Raw genomic sequence first — 24,346 nt, forward strand, 5'->3', positions numbered from 1 at the left:
CAATGTCTGTGTTTATACAGCGTCTCTATGTTCACATTACAACGTCCTTCAGACAAGGATGCATATCTGAAGGAACAGACACTGTCACTTACGATTACAGCTGTGCTGTTGTGAAGTTACAGACACTCTATAATCACAGACAGTGTGAACATCAAAGATGAGAATCTCCTCGTTCTCTTTCAGGGAATGTCTGTCACGTAATGCGTTATTCATCCGAAGAAAGAGGAAGAAGTCGCTGGGTGGCATGTCAGGAAAATACAGAGGGTTAGGTGACATTTAATAGCCCAAAGAAGCAGCATGTTTGACTGTCTTGTGGACAATGAGCTAGGGCGTCGTCGTAGAGCGGCAAAAGATTCCCTTTGGACAGCTTTCTGCAAATCAGCGTCTTGAGAGCCTACCAAAACCTCATCAGGAGATTTCAGGTAGTATCTTCCTGTGACGGTTTACTTGTTACGACCATGATCTGTTAGCACTAAACGACTGTAGTGCGAAAAAAACTCAACATCACACTGTCCGATGATGGTTGGGCCTTCTCCTTTTTCACAGTAGTGAATCCACACGTTTCCACTGCTAGCTTTGCTGCTTTCCCTCGGACTCATAGTGATGCAACCAGCGCTCATTCTTGGTGATTAGGCGACCAAAGAAGCCATCTGGATTGGCCTGACACACCTGCAATATATCTGCTGTTGCTTCGGTTCGGTGAGATTTTTGTAAGATGCGGGTAAGCATACGCCTATATCGTTGACGTCAATCTGTTGTAGAATTATAGAAAGTGTTTTATGGTCAAGAATATCGACGTTTTTGGAGAACGAAAATCTCCTCTATAAAAATCAACATGGTTTCCGCAAACAGAGATCTTGCGAAACTCAACTCTCTCCCTGCTCCTCCATGACATCCACAGCGCTGTAGGAAACGACGCTCAGGTTGGCGCCGTCTTCCTTGACTTCAGGAAGGCATTTGACGTCGTCCTGCACTTCAGTTTAGTGAAAAAATACAAGCTAACCGAGTATCGGACCAGATATGCGACTGCATTCACCACCTCCCTGCAGGTAGGACTATTACTGTTTCTAGTGTATATAAATGGATCTAGCAGAAAGCATCAGAAGCTCTATAACGCTGATCGCAGATGATGGTGATAGTCTACAAGGCAACGCCAGAAGGAGGTATCGGTTTCCAGATCTGTACAGGATTGATGAAAGTTGCAGGTTTTGGCAATTTATTCTGAACGTAAATAAATATAACATATTGCGCGTACATTGGAAAAGAAACCCAGTACTGGACAACTTCGGCATCGATGACAAATTGCTGGAAACAGTATCGACTGTAAAATATCCAGGCATAACTATCCAGAACACATAAGACAAACAGTAGGAAAAGCAGATGCCAGACTGAGATTCATAGGAAGAATCTTAGGGAAATAAAGGTCACGAAGGAAGCAGCAAACAAGGCGCTTGTTCGACGATTCTTGAGTACCGTTCAGCAATCTGGGATCCTTTCGAGGCAGGACTGATAGGAGAAATAAACCAGGTCGAACGAAGACCGGTGTGTTTCGTCACGAGATCATTTAGTAGGCGCGAGAGCGTTGCAGAGATTGTATTGTGTTGTATTCTATGTTGACCGGGGACCTAGAAACGACGGAGATGCTCCGGCCCCGCCGCAGCAGCAGTGGTCTACAACCCCACGACGACTACAGCAGTCCACTTCACCCCTCAGTCACTCCACACCGAACCACTCTTTCAGGGTTCGGCCGCCGGTGGACCCCTCCAGGAAACGTCTCGCACCAGACGAGTGTAACCCGTATGCTTGCGTGGTAGAGTAACGGTGGTGTACGCGTACTTGGAGAACTTTGCGCAGCAATCGCCGACAGTGTAGCTGAGGCGGAATAATGGGAACCAGCCCACATTCACCGAGGCAGATGGAGTACCGCCTAAAAACCATCCACAGACCGGCCGGTTCATAGGACCTCGACACAAGTCCATCGGGCGGATTCGTGCCGGGGGCCAGGCGCTCCTTCCCCCCGGAAAGTCGTGCGTTAGACCGTACGGCTAACCGGGCGGGCGTTGCAGAGATAGTCAACAAACTCCAGTGGCAGACTTACGAGAGTGGCGTTGTGAATCATAGAGAGATTTACTATTAAAATTTCGAGAGAGGGCTTTGTGAGAAGAGTCTAACAACGTATTACTTTCTCCATTATACATCTTGCAGTACGACCATGATGAGAAAATTCGAGAAATTAGAGGTAATACAGAGGCTTCCCAGCAATCGTTCTTTCCACGCGCCATTAGCGAGTGGAACAAGAAAGGGGTTAGGGTGTAGGTTAGTGGCACCACAAGTACCTCCGCCTCACATGGTTAGGTGGCCTGCAGGTATGATGTAGCTGTAGATGTATAGGTGTGAGGAATCGCGGAACCAAGCGTTCAATGGAATTTGTCATGTTCAGTATGTGCAAGATTTTGAACACTAGTCTGTGAATGGTTTTCACTTTTCTGCTATGGTCTCGACTGTAGTACACGGCTATTGGAGCAGCGGAGCATTCTCTTGTCTTGCAGTTCTCGCTTCAGAGAGATACTGCCAGCCATTTGCGTTTTCGTCAGTGAAACTTGTGTGACCAGCTAAACATTGTGTGGTATTAGGATGGCTTGTTGCCTTAAACGTCCACCAGCTCACACTTGACTGTTGCATCGTTGTTCGCCTTCAAATACATAAATAGTATCAGCAGACGATACTCCACTTTATCAGTCGACATTTTGTTTTGGTGTCCTTCCCCTAGATGGGTGTTATGGTAATGTGGTGGGAGGATGCCAGTGTGTAGTACGACTGCATGCATACAACTGGAAACATCAGTCTGAGAACGGTACGCCACTACTTGTCAAATGTGTGATATTTTTAGCACAATATGTTTCGGCACTACGTTATCCCATTTCCGAATGCTATAAAACAAGGAAAATAATTGACAAATCGCAATACTCCACCTACTGACAGCTAAACAAAAATATTTTTATCGTACTATATTACGACACACTGAAGCTTCTATGTTAAATGGTTCAAATGGCTCTGAGCACTATGGGACTTAACATCTGAGGTCATCAGTCCCCTAGAATTTATAACTACTTAAACCTAACTAACCTAAGGACATCACACACATCCATGCCCGAGGCAGGATTCGAACCTGCGACCGTAGCGGTCACGCGGTTCCAAACTGAAGCGCCTAGAATCGCACGGCCACTCCGACCGGCGTTTCTATGTTATTAGGGACAGTCAAAAGTAATAACCTAGCGGCTAACATGCATTGTGAAACTTAAAGCCCTTCCTGGAACATATCGTGTTGGCGTGTTATACTATCAAGGTACACGTGTAAGCTGAAGGCCGCCGCTTTCACCTACAAAAGACAGTACTTTGCTACAATAATGTTGTTCACTCTTGAGGTGCTTCGCCACCGCTGATGGGCCATTGTCTTTTTGTTCCTATTCTCTTTAAACTTTAAAGTCGGGTAACATCATGAACAACGTACACTAGTGGCCATTAAAATTGCTACACCAAGAAGATGACGTGCTACAGTCGCGAAATTTAACCGACAAGAAGAAGATTCTGTCATATGCAAATGATTAGCTTTTCAGAGCATTCACACAAGGTTGGTGCCTGTGGTGACACCTACAACGTGCTGACATGAGGAACGTTTCCAACCGATTTCTCATACACAAACAGCACTTGACCGGAGTTGCCTGGTGAAACATTATTGCTATGCCTCGTGTAAGGAGGAGAAATGCGTACCATCACGTTTCCGACTTTGATAAAGGTGGGAGTGTAGCCTATCGTGATTGCAGTTTATCGTATCGCGACATTGCTGCTCGCGTTGGTCGAGATCCAATGACTGTTAGCAGAATATGGAACCGGTGGGTTCAGGAGGGTAATACGAAAAGCCGTTCTGGATCCCAACGGCCTCGTATCACTAGCAATCGAGATGACAGGCATCTTATCCGCATGACTGTAACGGATCGTGCAGCCACGTCTCGATCCGTGAGTGAACAGATAGGGACGTTTGCAAGACAACAACCATCTGCACGAACAGTTCGACAACGTTTGCAGCAGCATGAACTGTCAGCTCGGAGACCATGGCTGTGGTTACCCTTGACGCTGCATCACAGACAGGAGCGCCTGCGATGGTGTACTCAACGACGGACATGGGTGCACGAATCGCAAAACGTCATTTTTTCGGATGAATCTAGATTCTGTTTACAGCATCATGAGGGTCGCATCCGTGTTTGGCGACTTCGCGCTGAATGCACATTGGAAGCGTGTATTCGTCATCACCATACTGGCGTATCACCAGGCGTATTGGTATGGGTGCCATTGGTTACACGTCTCGGTCACCTCTTGTTCGCAATGACGGCACTTTGAACAGTGGACGTTGTATTTCAGATATGTTGCGACCCGTGGCTCCACCCTTCATTCGATCCCTGCGAAACCCTACATTTCAGCAGGATAATACACGACCGCATGTTGCAGGTCCTGGATCATCTGCATTTCTGGATACAGAAAATGTTCGACTGCTGCCCTGGCCAGCACATTCTCGAGATTTCTCACCAATTGAAAACGTCTGGTCAATGGTGGCCCAGCAACTGGCTCGTCACAATACGCCAGTCACTACTCTTGATTTTCTGTGGTATCGTGATGAAGCTGCATGGGCAGCTGTACCTGTACACGCCATCCAAGCTCTGTTTGACTCAATGCCCAGGCGAATCAAGGCCGTTATTACGACCAGAGGTGGTTGATCTGGGTACTGATTTCTCAGGGTCTAAGCACCCAAATTGCGTGAAAATGTAATCACATGTCAGTTCTAGTATAATATATTTGTCCAATGAATATCCGTTTATCTGCATTTCGTCTTGGTGTAGCAATTTTAATGACCAGTAGTGTAGTAGTACTACTCTTTGAGAATCAGGGGTTATTGTTATCAGATTTAGAAGAAGTAAACATTTTTTGTCCTTAAGAAAGAGATGAGTCAGCGTGTTAAATGAGTAGACACAAGTGTCCAAGAGGCATATGTGGGCCCACTTCAGTAGTGGTCTCCTTGGAAAGCAGCCACCAACTTTTTCGAATTAGTGTATTAGTGTCGTTAGGTATTATGTTTTCTGCTGGCCATGCTACACGGGTGTACAAGGTTGAAACGTAGTTGCAGTTCGATGTATTGAATGTACTACAACTTGACAGATAATGTTCATAAATTTTATGATAGTAATTTCGTTGGGGGCTGTGACATACGCGTTGCATGAAACTACTATCTTTGATAGGTGAAAGCGGCGACCTTTAGCTTACACCTGTGCCTTGAGAGTATAACACACCAACAGAAGAGTTTCATCTTTGACAGTGAATGGTGCTGCTGTTGTTTCCTTATGTCTGTGCTAATGGCTCTTAGGTATGTTATATTAGAGGACAATATAAATATTTTATATGGTTGACAGTAGGTGTGGTATTGCGATTTATTGATTGATTTCCTTGTTTTATAGTATTTTATAATCGCATAATGAGTCCGCCACCGGTAGCTGAGTGGTCAGCGCGACAGAATGTAAATCCTAAGGGCCCGGGTTCGATTCCCGGCTGGGTCGGAGATTTTCTCGACTCAGGGACTGGGTGTTGTGGTGTCCTAATCATCATCATTTCATCCCCATCGACGCGCAAGTCGCCGAAGTGGCATCAAATCGAAAGACTTGCACCCGGCGAACGGTCTACCCAACGGGAGGCCCTAGTCACTCGACACATACATCGAATAATGTAGTCCGTAACCATGTTGCGCTAAAAATATCACACATCTGGACAGTGGTGGTGTCATATTTTCAGTACCGATTCATCAGACAGTTGTACGATGGCTTCACAAGTGATAAAAAAAATTAATTACTTAACTTCTGAGGTGATAGTTACGACTTTATGATTACCGTTCGTAACTAAAATAATACGTGTTCATTTTTATGAAAAGCAGTGAAAATCACATTGAGCCTGGAACAGTAGGAGCGCATAGTATTTTCCAAAAATGGAAAGAAACTGAATAATTATTAGAAAACATTTCAGTCGCGAGTCCACAGCAGACATTTCCATTACATAATTAAACTGGTATCCGAACAGGGCTTCACACAATTTAGCTATATTACTGCGCTGACGATTACGTACATGCTCCACTCGTATAAGGCGAAAATTTCCCTGCCCAACTAAAAACGAATTAGCACTAATGTAAGGAAATAGATTTCCTGTTAAATTTTCAAACAACATTGGGCAATGCATTGAAGAACCAAACACTGTGAGCACCTGCTCAACAGCGCATCGCTCCACCTTTGGAATGCAATGTAGCAGCGATTCTGTGTGACATGGATTCAATACGTCCTTGGAAGGTTTTCGGAGGTATGTACCATTGCAGTCGGGGAAGACATCAAGAATGAAGGGATGCAGGGTATCGACAATAATGTTCACGAAGCGCACCGCCATCCGTGGTGCCTTCAATTACTGCCATAGATCGAATGGATGATCTAAGTGAACGTCCCTCATGGCATAACACTTGCCCACTACCATCATCCGTGGCACTGTGCATGTTTCGAGCAGCCATTCACCTGGATGACGTCATATCCAGACACAACCATCGACTTGGTGTAAGAATAAACGTGACTTATCAAACCAGGCGACACTTTTCCATTGATCGACGGTCGAATCTCGATAATTCAGTGCCAGCTGCGAGTCGTAATTGATGACTTAGTTGGATCAATAGGGGAACGTGCAGGGGTTGTCTGGTGCGGAACCCCATGATCAACAAAAGACTTTTGTCTGCACCATCATCGTACTCTGTAGTCAGGTCAGGCACATCTACATCTACATCCACACTCCGCAAGCCACATGACGTTGTGTGGCGGAGGGTACCTTGAGTACCTCTATCGGTTCTCCCTTCTATTTCAGTCTCGTAATGTTCGTGGAAAGAAAGATTGTTCGTATGCCTCTGTGTGGGCTCTAATCTCTCTGATTTTATAGTCATGGTCTCTTCGCGAGATATACGTAGGAGGGAGCGATATGCTGCTTGACTCCTCGGTGAAGGTATGTTCTCGAAACTTCAACAAAAGCCCGTACCGAGCTACTGAGCGTCTCTCTAGCAGAGTCTTCCACTGGAGTTTATGTATCATCTCCGTAACGCTTTCGCGATTACTAAATGATCCTGTAACGAAGCCCGCTGCTCTCTGTTGGATCTTCTTTATCTCTTCTATCAACCCTATCTGGTACGGTTCCCACACTGGTGAGCAGTATTCAAGCAGTGGGCGAACAAGTGTACTGTACCCTACTTCCATTGTTTTCGGACTGCATTTCCTTAGGATTCTTCCAGTGAATCTCAGTCTGGCATATGCTTTATCGACGATTAATTTTATGTGGTCATTCCATTTTAGATCACTCCTAATGCCTACTCCCAGACAATTTATCGATATAACTACTTCCAGTTGCTGACATGCTACATTGTAGCTAAATGATAAAGGCTCCTTCTTCCTATGTATTCGCAGCACATTATACTTGTCTGCATTGAGAGTCAATTGCGATTCCCTGCACCATGCGTCAATTCGTTGCAGACCCTCCTGCATTTCAGTACAATTTTCCATTGTTACAACCTCTCGACATACTATAGCATCATGCGCAAAAAGCCTCGGATCACCGCCTATCCTGCTTTACAGAGCGGACATACCTCCAAATCTCCGCGTTGTGTGAAAAGGCACAGACGTCGAACTCCTTCTCACCTACTCGTGATTCACCGTCGTTAACCAGCTTTCAAAGACGTTCGCGACCGCAGCACGTGAACAGCCGACCAGCTCCACAGTTTCCGAGATGCCCCTTCCCACGCGCCTGGCCATTTGAATCGGCCTTCGTCAAAGTTGCTTAGGACACAGCATTTCCCTATCTGTGGCTCATATCGCTTAGAATGATTATCCATTCGTCTCTGCTACCGTTATACGTATGTCATACGCGGTACGCGTCACGTGCCCCAGTGCCGCCAAGCGGCACAATATCTCGTGGTGGGCAGTAGTCGTTATGGTTTAGCTCGTCAGTGTGATTTGTACTGTAATAATGAGACTGAAACATCACGTACACGACAATACAAGCGCGTCACGTCGGATAAACGCTTACCTATACAAGCAACAAGACTAAAGCCATTGCAAAAAATTTCCGGGATAACAAGTGGAATATATTGCATTGAGAATGATGTTTCGACGCTGGAATACTGCGCTTCAAGGGCGCCCACGCCCCGGGGCAATCGAACTACGGCTCCCCCCCCCCCCCCACCCTCGCAGGGAAAGAAAAAAATATAGTCAGCTGTTTTTCTTCCAAGAAAATAATTTAAAGGCCGGTATTACGCAGGTTTTAACAAATCAGAACTGCAACTTTTTTACGACTACTTACAAGTCACCATTTGTCTTCCAAAACATTACAAATACTCCATACCCCAAGTCTTGCCTCCCCCCACCACCTAGGGACCACCGCAGTGTTGCACGTCAAATCACAAGATGGGTTCAGTAAAACATTAGGTACAATATACATAAATATGAAACAAATTTTTAAAAATTCAGAACAATTATTAAAAAAGTAAGTTACTTCCCCTTACTTTCTGATTTTCAAATCTGGTCGTTTGTGTGTCCTTTTTTATTGTTAAGCCAGTTTAGTGAACTAAAAAAATTAATTATTATTTTTTGTAAACTTGCTTATACTGCAAACAAATTTAGCGGTTCCGTATAAAAACAGCTTTGCGGATTATTTCATTAACCCAAACGCCGTTCAATTTGCAGCTAGGAATAAGTGTAGGTAGTGATGCAAACAACGGAATGAAAACAGTCGATTACAATCGACTCATTCGATTGTAGTTTTATGTATCTGTTAGATCATTATTCATTCATTTATTTCTTTCGAGTGAAACAAGTATGTGAAATAAAACGACCGAAAACAGTCAACGCAGTCCTGCGCATTCAGTTCTGAACGGAAAGATTCCAGCGTTTTGTCATTGTTAAATCATTATTGATTACGGAATTCTGTTATCATTTCTCATCATTGTTATTGCTGGTTTCACATCATTATTTTACTAAGTGCCAACTCATAGCTTTTAGACCAGTTTTTCGTTCATATTTATGAACAGGTGTGTGGTAATACTGAAATTTGTGTCTGGATCAGACTGTCAAGAAACTTAGCAGCGTGTGAACGGAAGAAATTATTTGACGGGATGAAAAGTGATCCTCACATTAAATCCAATGCGATATACAAATCTGCAACGATGATTCGTGTTATGAAACTATATTAATTAAAGAAATTCAAAGAAAATTAACGTATGATGACAAACATTTCTCCAAAAAAAAAAAAAAAAAAAAAAAAAAAAAAAAAAAAAAAAAAAGTCCGGCAGCAAACAGCATATGTTTAAAAGGGAATTGTTGAAATCATCAAACAAATTTTAAAATATGTATCTTACATGTTTTTCCTTCTCGTCACGTCAGCATTTATCGTAATGGAATTACCGGCAATGGGTGCAAACTAGCGTGGAGAAAGAGAGAGAAATTTAATATATTTCAACAAAAAGTAATTTTTCACTTATCCATTCTAATGTTGTAAATGTGAAAGTAACTGTCTGTTACGTTTCCACGACTAAATTCCTGAACCGATTTCGATGAAATCTGGTATGAAGATAGTCTGAATCCTCAGGAAAAACATAGGCTACTTTATAAAGTTGTATAATTTTGTTAGTATTGTTATTTTTTAATACAATATTCACGAGAGGGATGCAAAGAACGCTTGGGAGGAGGTCGGCGACTCTTGATTGTTACAGATTAGTCCGTGATAGTGCGAATCCAGTTTCTGCTCCTGTGCGTTGTTTCTGAAACTTTAAAAACAAGCGAACCTGGCGAATGTGGACAGTTCTTACAGCGAAATATTGTGAAGATATGATAATAAAATCCAACAGAAAGTCCTAGAACCGTATTTAAAACTAATACGCCAGGAAATCCTTAAGAAACATATTTTTAATAATATTTATTTTACAATATCCCGCGCAAAAGTAAGTCTGATTTAGCACGTACTTCTAGGAAACACTGTGCTGCAAAAGTCGCTCGAACCCAAAAACCTCGAAGCAATCTCAGATCAGCTGAAACTTAGATGCAGAACTTCATGCGGCCAGGACATTAGGACGGTCACTACTTTGCCGCATTTTAGACGCTGAGCTTCACGCGTCTCTCGTATCTTCTGAGACGCTTGAAGACTTACAGCGATGGCGTCATTTACATGCTGTACACAGTAGGAAGCGGGAAGCTTTTAGTGAGGCTGTGTTTGAATATGATCCATATGTACATCACTATGCATCCACGTGTGTACAAATCATTAGTTTTCTTACTCACCATTACTTAGCATGTCAAAAATACGGATACACGAACGCAGCCGCGGGTAACTATTAGTTGAAACACAGATCTATAATGTAACACCAGTTGTCAATCTTTCAAACCAACCAAAATGCCACATCCAGTTAAGAATTACGGAAAATTCGTGTTTAAGTAAACAAAAACATGAATTCCGAAAATGCTTCATTCCTTGAAATATACTGTTTGTTGCCGGCTGAAGTGGCCGTGCGGTTCTAGGCGCTGCAGTCTGGAACCGCGCGACCGCTACGGTCGCAGGTTCGAATCCTGCTTCGGGCATGGATGTGTGTGATGTCCTTAGGTTAGTTAGGTTTAACTAGTTCTAAGTTCTAGGGGACTAATGACCTCAGAAGTTGAGTCCCATAGTGCTCAGAGCCATTTGAACCATTTATACTGTTTATTAGCCTTTCCTTGAAATAAGGAAGGTTATCTAAAACATTAAGCAATCATTGTATATGTGTAGCCGATATGGCTGGAAAAGCTCGTAAATTAAAACACTCAAACCCAAAGGGAAAACATATACGGGTGTTTCAAAATAAATTTCGGGGTTTTAAGGCTTTATAGCATTTATTATATTCAACTTACCATTACAAATAATGCATCAAATGAAAGAGCAGTTAACAAGTGTTCAATGTGAGCACCACTCGTCAAATGGTACACATCGAGTCCATGAGCGAGTTCTTCCAACATCTTGATCAGTGTGTCTGGAGTAATTGTTGCAAAAACTGCTTCAGTCTCGTTTCTTAAGACGAGTAGATCAGGCACATACATATCATCCTTTATGACCCTTCAAAGGTAAAATTCGCATGACGCGGATCGGGTGAATATGGAGGCCTTGCCGTCAGTCCAGGGGTCGGGCACAACGTCGTTTAACCTACCGTGCATTGAATTATGCCAGTGAGGCAGCGCACCATTCTTCAGCCAAATAAAGTTCTGTGGTTCAGCTGCTTCCAGATCAGCAGGACAAGAAACGCCAGTTACTGTTACTTCACCTAAAATGGCACAGAAAAAAATCAATTTAGGAAAGTCTCGTTGCAACTGTACCGTCTCGTTGAGGTACGCTGGCCTCCAGACGCTCCTATTATGTCTGTTCACTTTTCCACTTAAGTGAAATGTCGATTCATTGCAGAATACAAGACAATCCAGAATATCTTCATCCTCATGCAGCAACATTTCATTTGCAAAATTGGCACATAACGCGTAGTGTATAGACTTTAGAGCTTGTAACAACTAAAACCGTAAGGACGTTTTAAGTGTCTCCTTAAAAGTATCCACAAACACACACACACACACACACACACACACAGAGAGAGAGAGAGAGAGAGAGAGAGAGAGACTTCTCTGGAAGTGCTAGACATCCGCAGTGAATTCTAGGAGCTGCGCGTGAGAGAGTCTCTCTATCGCTCAACATATTCTGCAGTCACTCTTAGTCATCTAGTACTCTTTTCTTTGCGTAGACAGCCGGCGTCTTCAAACTGATGATAGCATTTGTGGATGTTGTTATCACTTCGAGGATTACAACGGAACTTAATACAGAATGTACGTTGCACTGTAACAACAGATTCAATCCTTGAAAACTGTGAAAATGAAAGTCTTTCTGTTCTCTAGCCACCATCTTTGCTACTAGCACTTTCTAAAGGAAGGCACACGAAACGCACACGCTCATGCGCATAGGTACACAAACAACACTATGCAAAGCAAAATTGTTTAAGTTGCTCTTTCGTTTGATGTATCATTTATAATCGTAAGTTGAATGTAATAAATGTAGCAAAGCCTTAAAAATTCGATGCTGATTTCTAAACACCCGGCATACTTCCGTAAGTGTCAGACTTTCGGTTAGTTCATATTAAGTGAAACGACTCGAACCGGAGATTGAGTGGAAACATTGATATAGCTGTGTAATGAACTAATTATGAAATATAACTTAGGTAAAGGCGTGCTTTTGTCAGTCCAGTAAGAGGTCACAAGCATTGTAAAAACATTGACTTCCAGTCACATTCCATCCGTAAGCAAACAGCCCCAAACGCCATATATAGAGGCCCTCAAACGCCAAGTAAGCCATAGAGTTCGATTTCGAAAATTCCAGCGACACAGCCTCGGATGAACGAGCCTACAGCAGATATGATGTGAACGAGCGTTGAACTCCATTGCCGGCCGCGGTGGCCGAGCGGTTCTGGCACTTCAGTCCGGAACAGCGCGACTGCTACGGTCGCAGGTTCGAATCCTGCCTCGAGCATGGGTGTGTGTAATGTCCTTAGGTTAGTTAGGTTTAAGTAGTTCTAAGTTCTAGGGGACTGATGACCTCAGATGTTAAGTCCCATAGTGCTCAGAGCCATTTGAACCCATTTTTTGAACTCCATTAGGCTTGTACACTAAGAAGGATTTGCAAATCTTGCCTGTATGTGCATCCGGTCTAGCGTTATTGGTTTCCATCGTACATTTATCTACAGGTGCCTATGTCTGTATGTCACTTTCATTGTGACGAGCACGTGGACCTAAGGGTAGTATCATACATTACTGTGTGTACCAGAATCTTAACAACGTCGAAGGCTAGGCTGTCTATTTGTTCTGCGATTCGAGCCGCACTGTGTTCATTGTAGCGTTGTCAGCCTATTCTTATCCTAGTTGGGTGTGCATCATATTTTGTTGCCAACAACGGATATGGAACTTGCCAGAGCTGAATGAATGGAACACCATATTGTAGTATTGAAGCACATGTCAAATTTTTGTTCATGTAAAATGTGATCTGAAGTGTAAAATTAGGTTTACGTTATTTAAATTTCAGATACGTAAACCATAAAAATTTTACTGACCCATAGAGTTCTTTTCGTATGAGTAACATGCCCTGCTTTAAAGGAAACTGAAAGAACGAGCGGATAAATAACCGTGCCACAGTACAAAAAGGCGAATATACTGCTGTTTGAATTAAAAGTCTCTGATTGAAAAATTCTTTGCCAGGAGCCTCATTCTACCTTCCTCAGCTACTTTTAAAATGCTACCAAAATTTTTTGTATGTGAACATATTCCCACAATTTTATGGGACACAGTGGCAGTGGAATATAGTTGACAGTGACAGTGACGGTGCTAGTAAAAGAGTGAAGGAGACAGTGCCATTGGGAGAGGAATAAAGAGGGGGAGAAACCGGAAGTGGGTGAGAGCCAGTGACAATGGGAAACAGCGTCTATGACAATGACAACGAGGAAGAAAGATAGAGTAGCAGTGTGAAGAGGCAGCAGCAGTGGGAAGAAATGAATGAGGTAGTAGTAGTAAGAGAGAGCAAGAGGGAGACAGTGAGAGTGAAAGAGACAGCAGTAGTAGTAGTAGTAGTAGTAGGACAGAAGGAAGGAGACTGTGGCAGTGAGACAGGAGACAGTGACAGTTAGAGAGACATAAAGAGATAAAGACTTGGGCTGAACGAATGAATGAGACTGGGTAAGTGGGAATGGATGGGTAAGAGCAACTTACAGCTATGGAGTAGTGAGGCAGAGCGTAGGGGAGCTTGTGCGAGTGGGAGGTGAGTTGCATGTTAAGAAGTGTGCGAATATGTTCACATGCCAAAATTTCTGGCAAATTTTTAAGGGTGCTGAGAAAGATAGAAAGAGGTAGGTGCTACCCACTTTTCAGTCTGAACCTTTTTATAATAGGAGCATTTTCATCTTTTTGTGCTTCGAAAGGAGAATTTTCCCGCTGGTGATCTGCTACTACTGGTTTACCCGTATCAGACACAGAAATGTATCTTATATCACGTCGTATTGTCCGTGTAACCGATATCACCAAGAACTAAAAAAAATAGAAATTAAGGACGAAGTTGTAGACTGAGTTAATGAATTGTCGTGTTTAGGTCGCCTGAAGTAAATTACTGATCAGACAAAAATGGTTCAAATGGCTCTGAGCACTATGGGACTTAACATCGATGGTCATCAGTCCCCTAGAACTTAGAACTACTGAAACCTAACTAACCTAAGGACAGCACACAACACCCAGCCATCACGAGGCAGAGAAAATCCCTGACCCCGCCGGGAATCGAACCCGGAAACCCGGGCGTGGGAAGCGAGAACGCTACCGCACGACCACGAGATGCGGGCACTGATCAGACAGTTACTGACAAAATAGAAGAGTAAGAATGGAATGCAGTGCTTATGATAAACTTAATGGAACTGCGTGTTCATGTGTTTGAAAAGGAGAATTTACACTTAGTAGATAGTACCAGGTTTGACTTATTGCAGTGAGATATGGGTTTCTGACACAAAAACCACTGAAAAAAGTTGTGGTTTCTGAGCGAGCAGTGAGTTAGGAATTACTAGACGACACTTGGAAAGAAACAAATGTATCAGGAAACAGACTGAAGTGTAAGGCATAGGTAAGGCCGTAGAGAATGGAAATGTATGAGGCACATAACTGGGCGAATGGATGGTAGAATGGCTAAGAAAGTTTTATGCTGGATTCGTAGAAAGAACAAAACACCGAGATGCTGACATTCCGGAAGGTGAGTAGATGATATTAGAAACATGCAGAAGTCACATGGACACTTGGCTGCACGTAGCTGAATGTGATTCGCAGAAATCTCTAGATGAGCAGCAGCAGCAGAAATCGAATGACTGTGATGGTGGTGGTGATGACGTCAGGATCTGCTTGCGTTTCTTACAAGTTTCATAACATGTGCATGCTTCGTATTTTGTGTTTCAATTGAAGAGGTCGGTGGAAGAAAGTGCTAACGCATGAGGACGAATTCTGAGGTAGGTGAATTCTGAGGTATTGCCAGCTACACAGCGTGTAACGGATACAAGTGCGGATTTTTTAAATATGTGGTACCTTAGTATGTACGCACGTATGTGTACGGGCTGTTTTTTTCTATGCGTCTAACAGTCTTCCACAGCCATAACTGCACCGCTACGTGGGCTGTGTCTGTCAGTATAGACTAATCGTTTTGCGTCCTCGCGTCCACATTTCAATACGTGACCTACTGTTCAGGGGAACATAAGCATTCATGACTTGCTCTTGCGACATTTACTTATAGGTATTAACCAAGCTAAAAACATACAACTTGTAATATTTATAATCATTAGTATACAAATGGTGTAAATATTGATGTTGCTCAGTACACCGTCCTCAGTAACCAACAGAAATATATGCACTTATACCCATAAACCCTAAACGTTTTGTTAAGTTTAAGGACAAGAATACTACACTACAAATCAATTAATGTAATAGACACCGTTTTCTAGCAGCACATACGGAACAACTTGTTTCCAGTATCTGGTACATTCGAAAACATAACAGGTAACGTGATTACACTAATCTTTAGTAGACTGAGGTTTAGCACTTTCTTCAGCCGACGTTTCCGATTGTCGTACTGCAGCGCCTGTACTTGCCTGCATTTCTCGCGGTGCCTCGCCACCTCTCGCCTGACTTCTCTCCCGTGTTGCGCAGTTTGCCGGGCGTGTAGCAGCTCCTCCGAGATGGCGGACATCAGGTTCGAGCTGCTGCCGGACCCCGGGGACCGCTATCAGCTGGGGGACCGCATCGGCCGCGGCGTCTACAGCGAGGTCTTCGAGGCCGTCGACACGCAGGCCGGTAAGTGAGGCTGCGCTGAGAGAGCACTGTTATTACTGGGAGGTCTTTGTGTCATATTTAGCTGTCGCCAGCGCTCTGGACCTGTTCAAAGCCTATATAACTTCAACGTGGGAATTCATGTGAGAAAGTAGCCCTCGTTTTATGACGTGAAATGTTACCCCTATACATTAAATTTGACCCTATGTAACTAAACGCAATCTCACTCTAATGACTAACTTTCGGGGTGAAAAGACCTTTCGCACAACGCAACAAAAGACAGGGTACTTTAAACAAAGTTAACCAAGGCAAAACTAAAATCAGAATCCTCAATGTAGTCATCATGCATCTTCTGACTGCGTATGGAAAGAAAATTTATCTTACAGACACAATTTGTGCCAGGCAAATGCTTTTCCTACCTTTGCCCTGCGCTACCTTGCAATATACGAAAAAAATCCTGAACATGCGTGGTATCAGAAAATATGTCGAAGGCTCCGTTCCTACGGACACTTGTATCGAAGTTTGACAGTATCGTAGACTTACGTTTTTCGCTGAAAATTCTCACAACACATAATCGTGGACCTTGCGTAATTCAGCCTGCTTCGCCCGAGCTTTTAGTGCAATTAAAGCAAATGAAATGCGTTATCAGTATGTGTGGTGTCACCGCCAGACACCACACTTGCTAGGTGGTAGCCTTTAAATCGGTCGCGGTCCGTTAGTATACGTCGGACCCGCGTGTCGCCACTGTCAGTGATTGCAGACCGAGCGCCACCACACGGCAGGTCTAGAGGGACGTCATAGCACTCGCCCCAGTTGTACAGCCGACTTTGCTAGCGATGCTACAGTGACAAATGAGCTCTCATTTGCCGAGACGATAGTTAGCATAGCCTTCAGCTACGCCATTTGCTACGACCTAGCAAGGCACCATTACCAGTTAAATTGAGATTATATTAATGCATGTACAGTCAAGAGAGATGTTCTACAATTATGGATTAAAGTTAAGTATTACAGCAACTGCGTCCGTTCTTCTAAGTTCTCATTTCCTTGTAATGTTCCAGACCTCACGCCAGTCAGCGCGTAATTAAACGCGTGCATTTCGGCCTCCTCTAGCAACACAGTGTTGGCTCTTCTGCCAACACTTCAGTATGTAGTTCACAAATGATCACATGTGGCGATATAGAATCCGTGGGAAAGATTCAATCATCAAAGACCAGGAAGTGAATAATAGTTACATGCAATATAATGACCAAAGTGCAAACACAGGAAAACGGGTTTCATGGATAAACACAGTTCAACAGACCACGTGCTTTATGTCCTCATCTGGTATGACAGACAAGATAAAATTGCGAAATTCTATTATTAATTTCTCAAGCATTGTCTTACAATTAGAACAGCATTGAGATAAGCTATTGGCTGATTAACTTAGAAATACACTACTCGCCATTAAAATTGCTACACCAAGAAGAAATGCAGATGATAAACGGGTATTCATTGGACAAATATATTATACTAGAATTGACGTGTGATTACATTTTCAGGCAATTTGGGTGCATAGATCCTGAGAAATCAGTACCCAGAACAACCACCTCAGGCCGTAATAACGTCCTTGATACGCCTGGCCATTGAGTCAAACAGAGATTGGATGGCGTGTACAGGTACAGCTTCCCATGCAGCTTCAACATCATAACACAGATCATCAAAAGTAGTGACTGGCGTATTGTGACGAGCCAGTTGCTGGGCCACCATTGTCCAGACGTTTTTAGTTGGTGAGAGATCTGGAGAATGTGCTGGCCAGGGCAACAGTCGAACATTTTCTGTATCCAGAAAGGCCCGTACAGGACCTGCAACATGCGGTCGTGCATTATCCTACTGAAATGTAGGGTTTCGCAGGGATCGAATGAAGGGTAGAGCCACGGGTCGTAACACATCTGAAACGTAACGTCCACTGTTCAAAGTGCCGTCAATGCGAACAAGAGGTGACCGAGACGTGTAACCAATGGCACCCCATACCATCACGCCGGGTGATACGCCAGTATGGCGATGACGAGTACGCGCTTCCAATGTGCGTTCATCGCGATGTCGCCAAACACGGACGCGACCATCACGATTCTGTAAACAGAACTTGGACTCATCCGAAAAAATGATGTTTTCCCATTCGTGCACCCAGGTTCGTCGTTGCGTTGAATAACCATCGCAGGCGCTCCTGTCTGTGGTGCAGCGTCAAGGGTAACCACGGCTATGGTCTCCGAGCTGATAGTCCACGCTGCTGCAAACGTCGTCGAATTGTTCGTGCATATGGTTGTTGTCTTGCAAACGTCTCCATCTGTTGACTCAGGGATCGAGACATGGCTGCACGATCCATTACAGCCATGCGGATAAGATGCCAGTCATCTCGACTGCTAGTGATACGAGGCCGTTGGGATCCAGCACGGTTCCGTATTACCCTCCTCAACCCACGGATTCCATATTCTGCTAACAGTCATAGGATCTCGACCAACGCGAGCAGCAATGTCGCGATACGATAAACCACAATCGCGATAGGCCACAATCCAACCTTTATCAAAGACGGAAACGTGATGGTACGCATTTCTCCTCCTTACACGAGGCATCACAACAACGTTTCACCAGGCAACGCTAGTCAACTGCTGTTTGTGTATGAGAAATCGGTTAGAAACTTTCCTCACGTCAGCACGTTGTAGGTGTCGCCACTGGCGCCAACCTTGTGTGAATGCTCTGAAAAGCTAATCATTTGCATATCACGGCATCTTCTTCCTGTCGGTTAAATTTCGCGTCTGCAGCACGATATCTTCGTGGTGTAGCAATTTTAATGGCCAGTAGTGTAGATACTGATTCTCGCGTGCTTTGAAGAAAGTGAAAAGGTCAAAAAAGGATCTATCGTTCCCACATTAGCTACGACTGAAAATGTATCCCGATAAGAAAAGACTGATTGTCCATGATGTAAAACACAATGTAATTTCCAATCATGTAAATGCATAGCAAATGTGCGAAGCCAGCAACAGTCTCGCCATAATCCGGAACTAAGTCGACTTAATTAGATCGTCTTTAGATCACGTGACAAAGGGTCTGTACTACGAGGAACATCAGCACGAGTAGTAGCCATGGCAACAGGATCGGTAGCAGGATCAGAGGAAGGGACAGTTTGTATGGTGGCCATAGTTCTGTCCAAACCTAAGTACGCCGCGCAACATCCTGATTCCTTGAGCCTGTCAGAGATCGCTACACTCGTGAAGATATAGTATACAGTCTCTACCCAGAGGTGCACCACGTTAGCAGACGGATGGATGACTGCTGATGTTACAGACAACTCCCGTGAGGTGCACGAATAAGCTGTATGAAAGATGTTCGCAATTTCACTGTCTGCTCTAGGATAGCACTGTAGATTGAGTCATAATGTGTCCTACGATAAGGACACCCGTAATACGTTGACATCCTGTTGTAAGGACGCTTGTATTGGACACATCTAGATGTAAGGGTCCCTTGCTCTTCTGTGGTTCAAACAGCGCAGACTGTTATTTGTCCGGTCGACGTAGCGAATGTACGCCGTGCTGAATGTTCCCAAGCTTAAAAGATTGCTGGGACATGAAAAGGTACAAGGGGAGACTAGCATCGAAATGCTCACGGCAGGCATGATACAAACATGTCACAGGAAACCTTGACGTGATAAAGAGATGCTCCTCGTATAAGACAGCAGCTGCCTTCAGTGGCTTCAGTTCAGCAGCCAGGCCGTGCAGCTCCAGTAATACAGGGACAACCATTCTTCTTTTGGTCAGGATGGCACAGATGCTACCCACTCAGGCTTTTCGGTTTAATTTCAGACACGGACGTCAGGAACCAGTCAGCAAGACGCTAATGAATGAGCAGACCTCCTCATATTTGCCGCTGTACAACGCTGGAGACGTTGTGTCAACGAACTCGACCTCTGGCTAACGCGTCTCCACAAAGCTGCGTCAGACACAGCTGATGCTGACTCGGCAGCATCAGCTATCAGTATTGATATCGCTGAGTGGGAATACTTGCGATGCAAACGGCGACTGCTGTAGTGGGGTAGTGAGGAGATTGGACAGTATGGTCAGTTCTGCACACCAGACTTCGACGTCCGAGTGGCGATTCAAGGCTGAATGCAAACGTACGGACGGTCCAGCCGCACGGAGGACAAATGGTTCTACCGGACGACACATACAACGAACTCCTGGGCCGCAAGGCGGCCATCTGGTTACAGCAGTGGCTGCATATGCGCGTGGCCGGCCGTTGTGGCCGAGCGGTTCTAGGCGCCTCAGTCTGGAACCGCGCGACTGCTTAGGTTAGTTAGGTTTAAGTAGTTCTAAGTTCTAGGGGATTGATGACCCCAGAAGGTAAGTCCCATAGTGCTCAGAGCCATTTGAACCATTTTTGAATTATTAGCAACGTAGCTGGCAGTGATCATCCATTCGTCCTGCTATCGCTAAACAGGAAAACATGGTATCATGGCTCATGAGTAATAAATCAAATTATATTTTTGCCTATCGACTTTGATGCTTACCCTACTCTTCTGAGGCTTCAGAACTCAGTAAATACAGGAGGTGGACAAAAACATGAAAACACCAAAAACACAACACTCTTCCATGCCTGATGCGATGTACGAAAACCGTTGGCATTGAAAACGGCTTCCAATAGACTCGCAATGGATAAATACAGCTCATGTATGGTTTTCAAGGGGATCTCATACCTTTCTTCCTGCAAAATAATGACAAGTTCAGGTGTAACGATGGAGGAGGTGGATAGCAATCACCCACCCTTCTCCCCAAAGTATATCACAAAGCCTCAGCAATACTGAGATCCGGTCACAGCGATGGTCTGGGGAGATGTGACTATTCATTCTAGTACTAAAAAAAAAAAAAAACCAGCAATACTGTGGAACAAACATTGTACCATGCATGAGGTGGACCTGATCAGCGAAATGGTCACATAATCGTTGGCCGTAACGCAGAGTAATCGGGAGGCCCACGGAATACCACGATGTAATTGCCCAAATCGTCACGGAACCCACACTACGTATCACTCTTGGGACGTAAATTCGGCCAGGAGTTGGAATTAGTGTGAAAAAAGACTCATACGACCAGACGACATTTTTTCATTACAGAAAAGACCAGGTTATATGTCTTCTACTCCACGATTTACGTGTTCGGGCATTTGCATCTATGATGAGTAGATTTGAAATTCCAGCTCGCCCTGGCGTTCCCTGATAATAGTATTCCCTACATGTTGATTTGGTGCTGACATGGTTCTGCAGTGACTTTTGCAGCTTTCGTCCTCAAATTTTTGGACACAATTCTCTTAAATGATTGTTCGTCACGATGATTCAACACACATTTCCGTTCACTTTGTGCCTTATCAATGATCTTTTTCGGCTTTCCCTGTATGCGAGATAAATCTTCGACACAGTGTCTCTTAAAGCACCAAACACTTCGTCTCCCTTGATTGCGGAAGCATCCGCCGTACGAGAACCAGCAATCTGTCCACATTGGAAGTCAGTTAGATTCGACATAACGCACACTCTATTACACGGTACACTGTCACGACCACAACTGAGACTTGCAACGTAGTGAGGACATTGTAGAGATGCCGTTCGTTTTGAAATACAACAGCGTAACCTGTAGATTTGGCTAGCATCTGCATTTATGTTGCAGCATGCATTTCTCGCGGTATTCCCATAATTTTGGACAATCCCTGTACGTCTACCAACAAAGCACCGAAACCATTTATCCTTATACGATATTGCAGTGGCTGTATTATACCAAATTACGATGCAAACTTCCTTGGAACATTCATGCATGTCCCAAGGAACTTTGTATCAGAATTTCAGAACAACACAGGCGCTGCAATGTCGTATTTACGGACCGACGCCTGACATGCAACTTTCAAGTAAAATGTCTCCTCTGTACGCGAATATAGCCAAATGGTAAGGCGACCGCTCTCGGTAAGCGGGATATCTGGGTTCGATTCCCAGTCTGGCACAAATTTTCATTGTCGTCATTCCATTTTACAGCCGATGGTAGCCCATATTCACAAAAATAGGTCCTTATGGCCGGGATGCAGATTATACGGATCAGAGAATGACGTGTTATCCAAAAGTTGGTTTCATAACTCGGCAGCTATTAAATTCAAAGACTACTTGCGAATGACATTAAATTCGCCACATTGTCCTTTATAGCCTAGCGAAAGCCGGGTCTCGATATATTTATTCGTCGTGTGTGTGTGTGTGGGGGGGGGGGGGGGGGGGGGGAGGGGGGTGGCCCGTTTTACCTACCTTACTTTGAATAATACAATCCTTAAACGAATCATGGATCAGTCTAAGAGGTCCAGTGATTTGGTTTTCCCGGTCACATGATATTAATCCCTTAGATATCTGACTGTGGGAACATTTAAAGGAATTGGTGTCTTCAACACCCATTGACAAATTGCACATGCACAACCAATTGCTGTTCGCACTACTTAGTGATTTTTTGACAAAAATGCTGAAGTACGAGGGCTGTTCGGAAAGTAAGGTACTACCGGTCATGAATTGGAAACCACGGTGAAAATAAAAAATGTTTTATTTGTAACAGTTCGTAACTCATTCCTTTTACATTTCTACATACTCGACGCTCGGACGTAGGCATCTGTCGTAACGTTGTACCAGCTTTCCAATACCCTCTTCATAGAAGGTAGCCGCCAGTGCTACCCACCACTTCTCTACTCTGGTCTGCGGTTCGTTGGCTGTGCCAAAATGTTGTCTTCATAGCCAGTGGTTCATGTGAGCAGAGATGAACATGAGAGGGACCAAAGACCGGGCTGTATGCGTACTGGAGGCACTGCCCAACACATCTGTGCAAAGCTTCGTCTCATTTTCGCTGCAGTTTCCATTTCGCGACCGAGCGCACCTTACTTTCCGAATAGCCCTCATATGCACGAGATGACTGGAATCACGTTAATTATCTCCAGCAACAGCTATCGTGCGACATTATGGCTAGTCTCTCAGGAAGTATTTGGTTCCAGATATGTGTTGACAAAGTCAAAGTAACTCGAGAGTCAGGCCCATAGGACCACGCGATGATGACAGGACACCGTGTCATCCTCTGCCACAAGGCGTCATTAGGATGCGATATGGTTACGCATATGGTCAACACACAGCTCTCCCGGCTGTAATGAGCTTTCTAGACATTAGACCAGCTATTTCTCATTCAAGTAGATTCTCAGTTGACCTAAGGAAGTTGAGTGCACCCCCATCCAGCCCTTGCGACAAGGAAAAGTCGCTGGAAGTACTAGAAATTGGGCCAAGCAGTTAGACACGTTGCTCGATTGGCTACAGAGTTGGAAACGTATGCAAATAGCATTTTTTCTGATTTTGACGACTATGGTTTTCTTTAAGAATAAGGGACTTCATTTTTTCATCACACTCTGTAACACACTGAGGTGCCAAAAGTAGTGGGATACCTTCTAACAACGTGTCGGACTTTCATCTGCCAGGCTAAGTGCAGCAACTCGAAGTGGCAAGGATTCATCAAAGTTATCATTGGAAAAGCTCCGTCTCTGTTGTTGTTGTTGTTGAGGTCTTCAGTCCAGAGCCTGATCTGATGCAGCTTTCCATACTACTCTATCCTGTGCAAGCTTCTTCATCTCCCAGTACCTACTGCAACTTACATCCTTCTGAATCTGCTTAATGTATTCATCTCTTGGTCTCCCTCTACGATTTTTACCCTCCACGCTGCCCTCCAGTACTAAATCGGTGATCCATTGATGCCTCAGAACATGTGCTACCAACCGATCCCTTCTTCTAGTCAAGTTGTGCCACAAATTTCTCTTCTCCCCAATTTTATTCAATATCTCCTCATTAGTTACGTGATCTACCCATCTAATGTTCAGCATTCTTCTGTAGCACCACATTTCGAAAGCTTCTATTCTCTTCTTGTTTAAACTATTTATCGTCCATGTTTCACTTCCATACATGGCTACACCCCATACAAATACTTTCAGAAACGACTTCCTGACACTTAAATCTATGCTCGATGTTAACAAATTTTTCTTCTTCAGAAACGTCTTTCTTGCCATTGCCAGTCTACATTTTATATCCTCTCTACTTAGACCATCATCACTTATTTTGCTCCCCAAATAGCATAACTCATCTACTGCTTTAATCGTCTCATTTCCTAATCTAATTCACTCAGCATCACTTGTTTTAATTCGACTACATTTAATTATTCCTGTTTTGCTTTTGTTGATGTTCATCTCATATCCTCCTTTGAAGGCACTGTCCATTCCGTTCAACTACACTTCCAGGTCTTTGCTGTCTCTGATAGTATTACAATGTCATCGGCAAACCTCGAAGTTTTTATGTCTTCTCCATG

General features: G+C 44.0%; 1 protein-coding gene across 2 annotated transcripts in view; it reads left to right on the forward strand.

Moving 5' to 3' along the window:
• Positions 1-24,346, forward strand: part of LOC124595918 (neither inactivation nor afterpotential protein C) — a 386,219-nt gene that overhangs the window by 13,142 nt on the left and 348,731 nt on the right. For both annotated transcript variants that reach the window (XM_047134827.1, XM_047134829.1), the window contains exon 2: positions 15,843-15,986. In XM_047134827.1, coding sequence (XP_046990783.1) covers positions 15,872-15,986 — 115 coding nt within the window. In that variant the 5' untranslated portion in view covers positions 15,843-15,871. The remainder of the gene's footprint in view (positions 1-15,842; positions 15,987-24,346) is intronic.

Source organism: Schistocerca americana, chromosome 2 (assembly GCF_021461395.2).
Source record: "Schistocerca americana isolate TAMUIC-IGC-003095 chromosome 2, iqSchAmer2.1, whole genome shotgun sequence".
Taxonomy (NCBI): domain Eukaryota; kingdom Metazoa; phylum Arthropoda; class Insecta; order Orthoptera; family Acrididae; genus Schistocerca; species Schistocerca americana.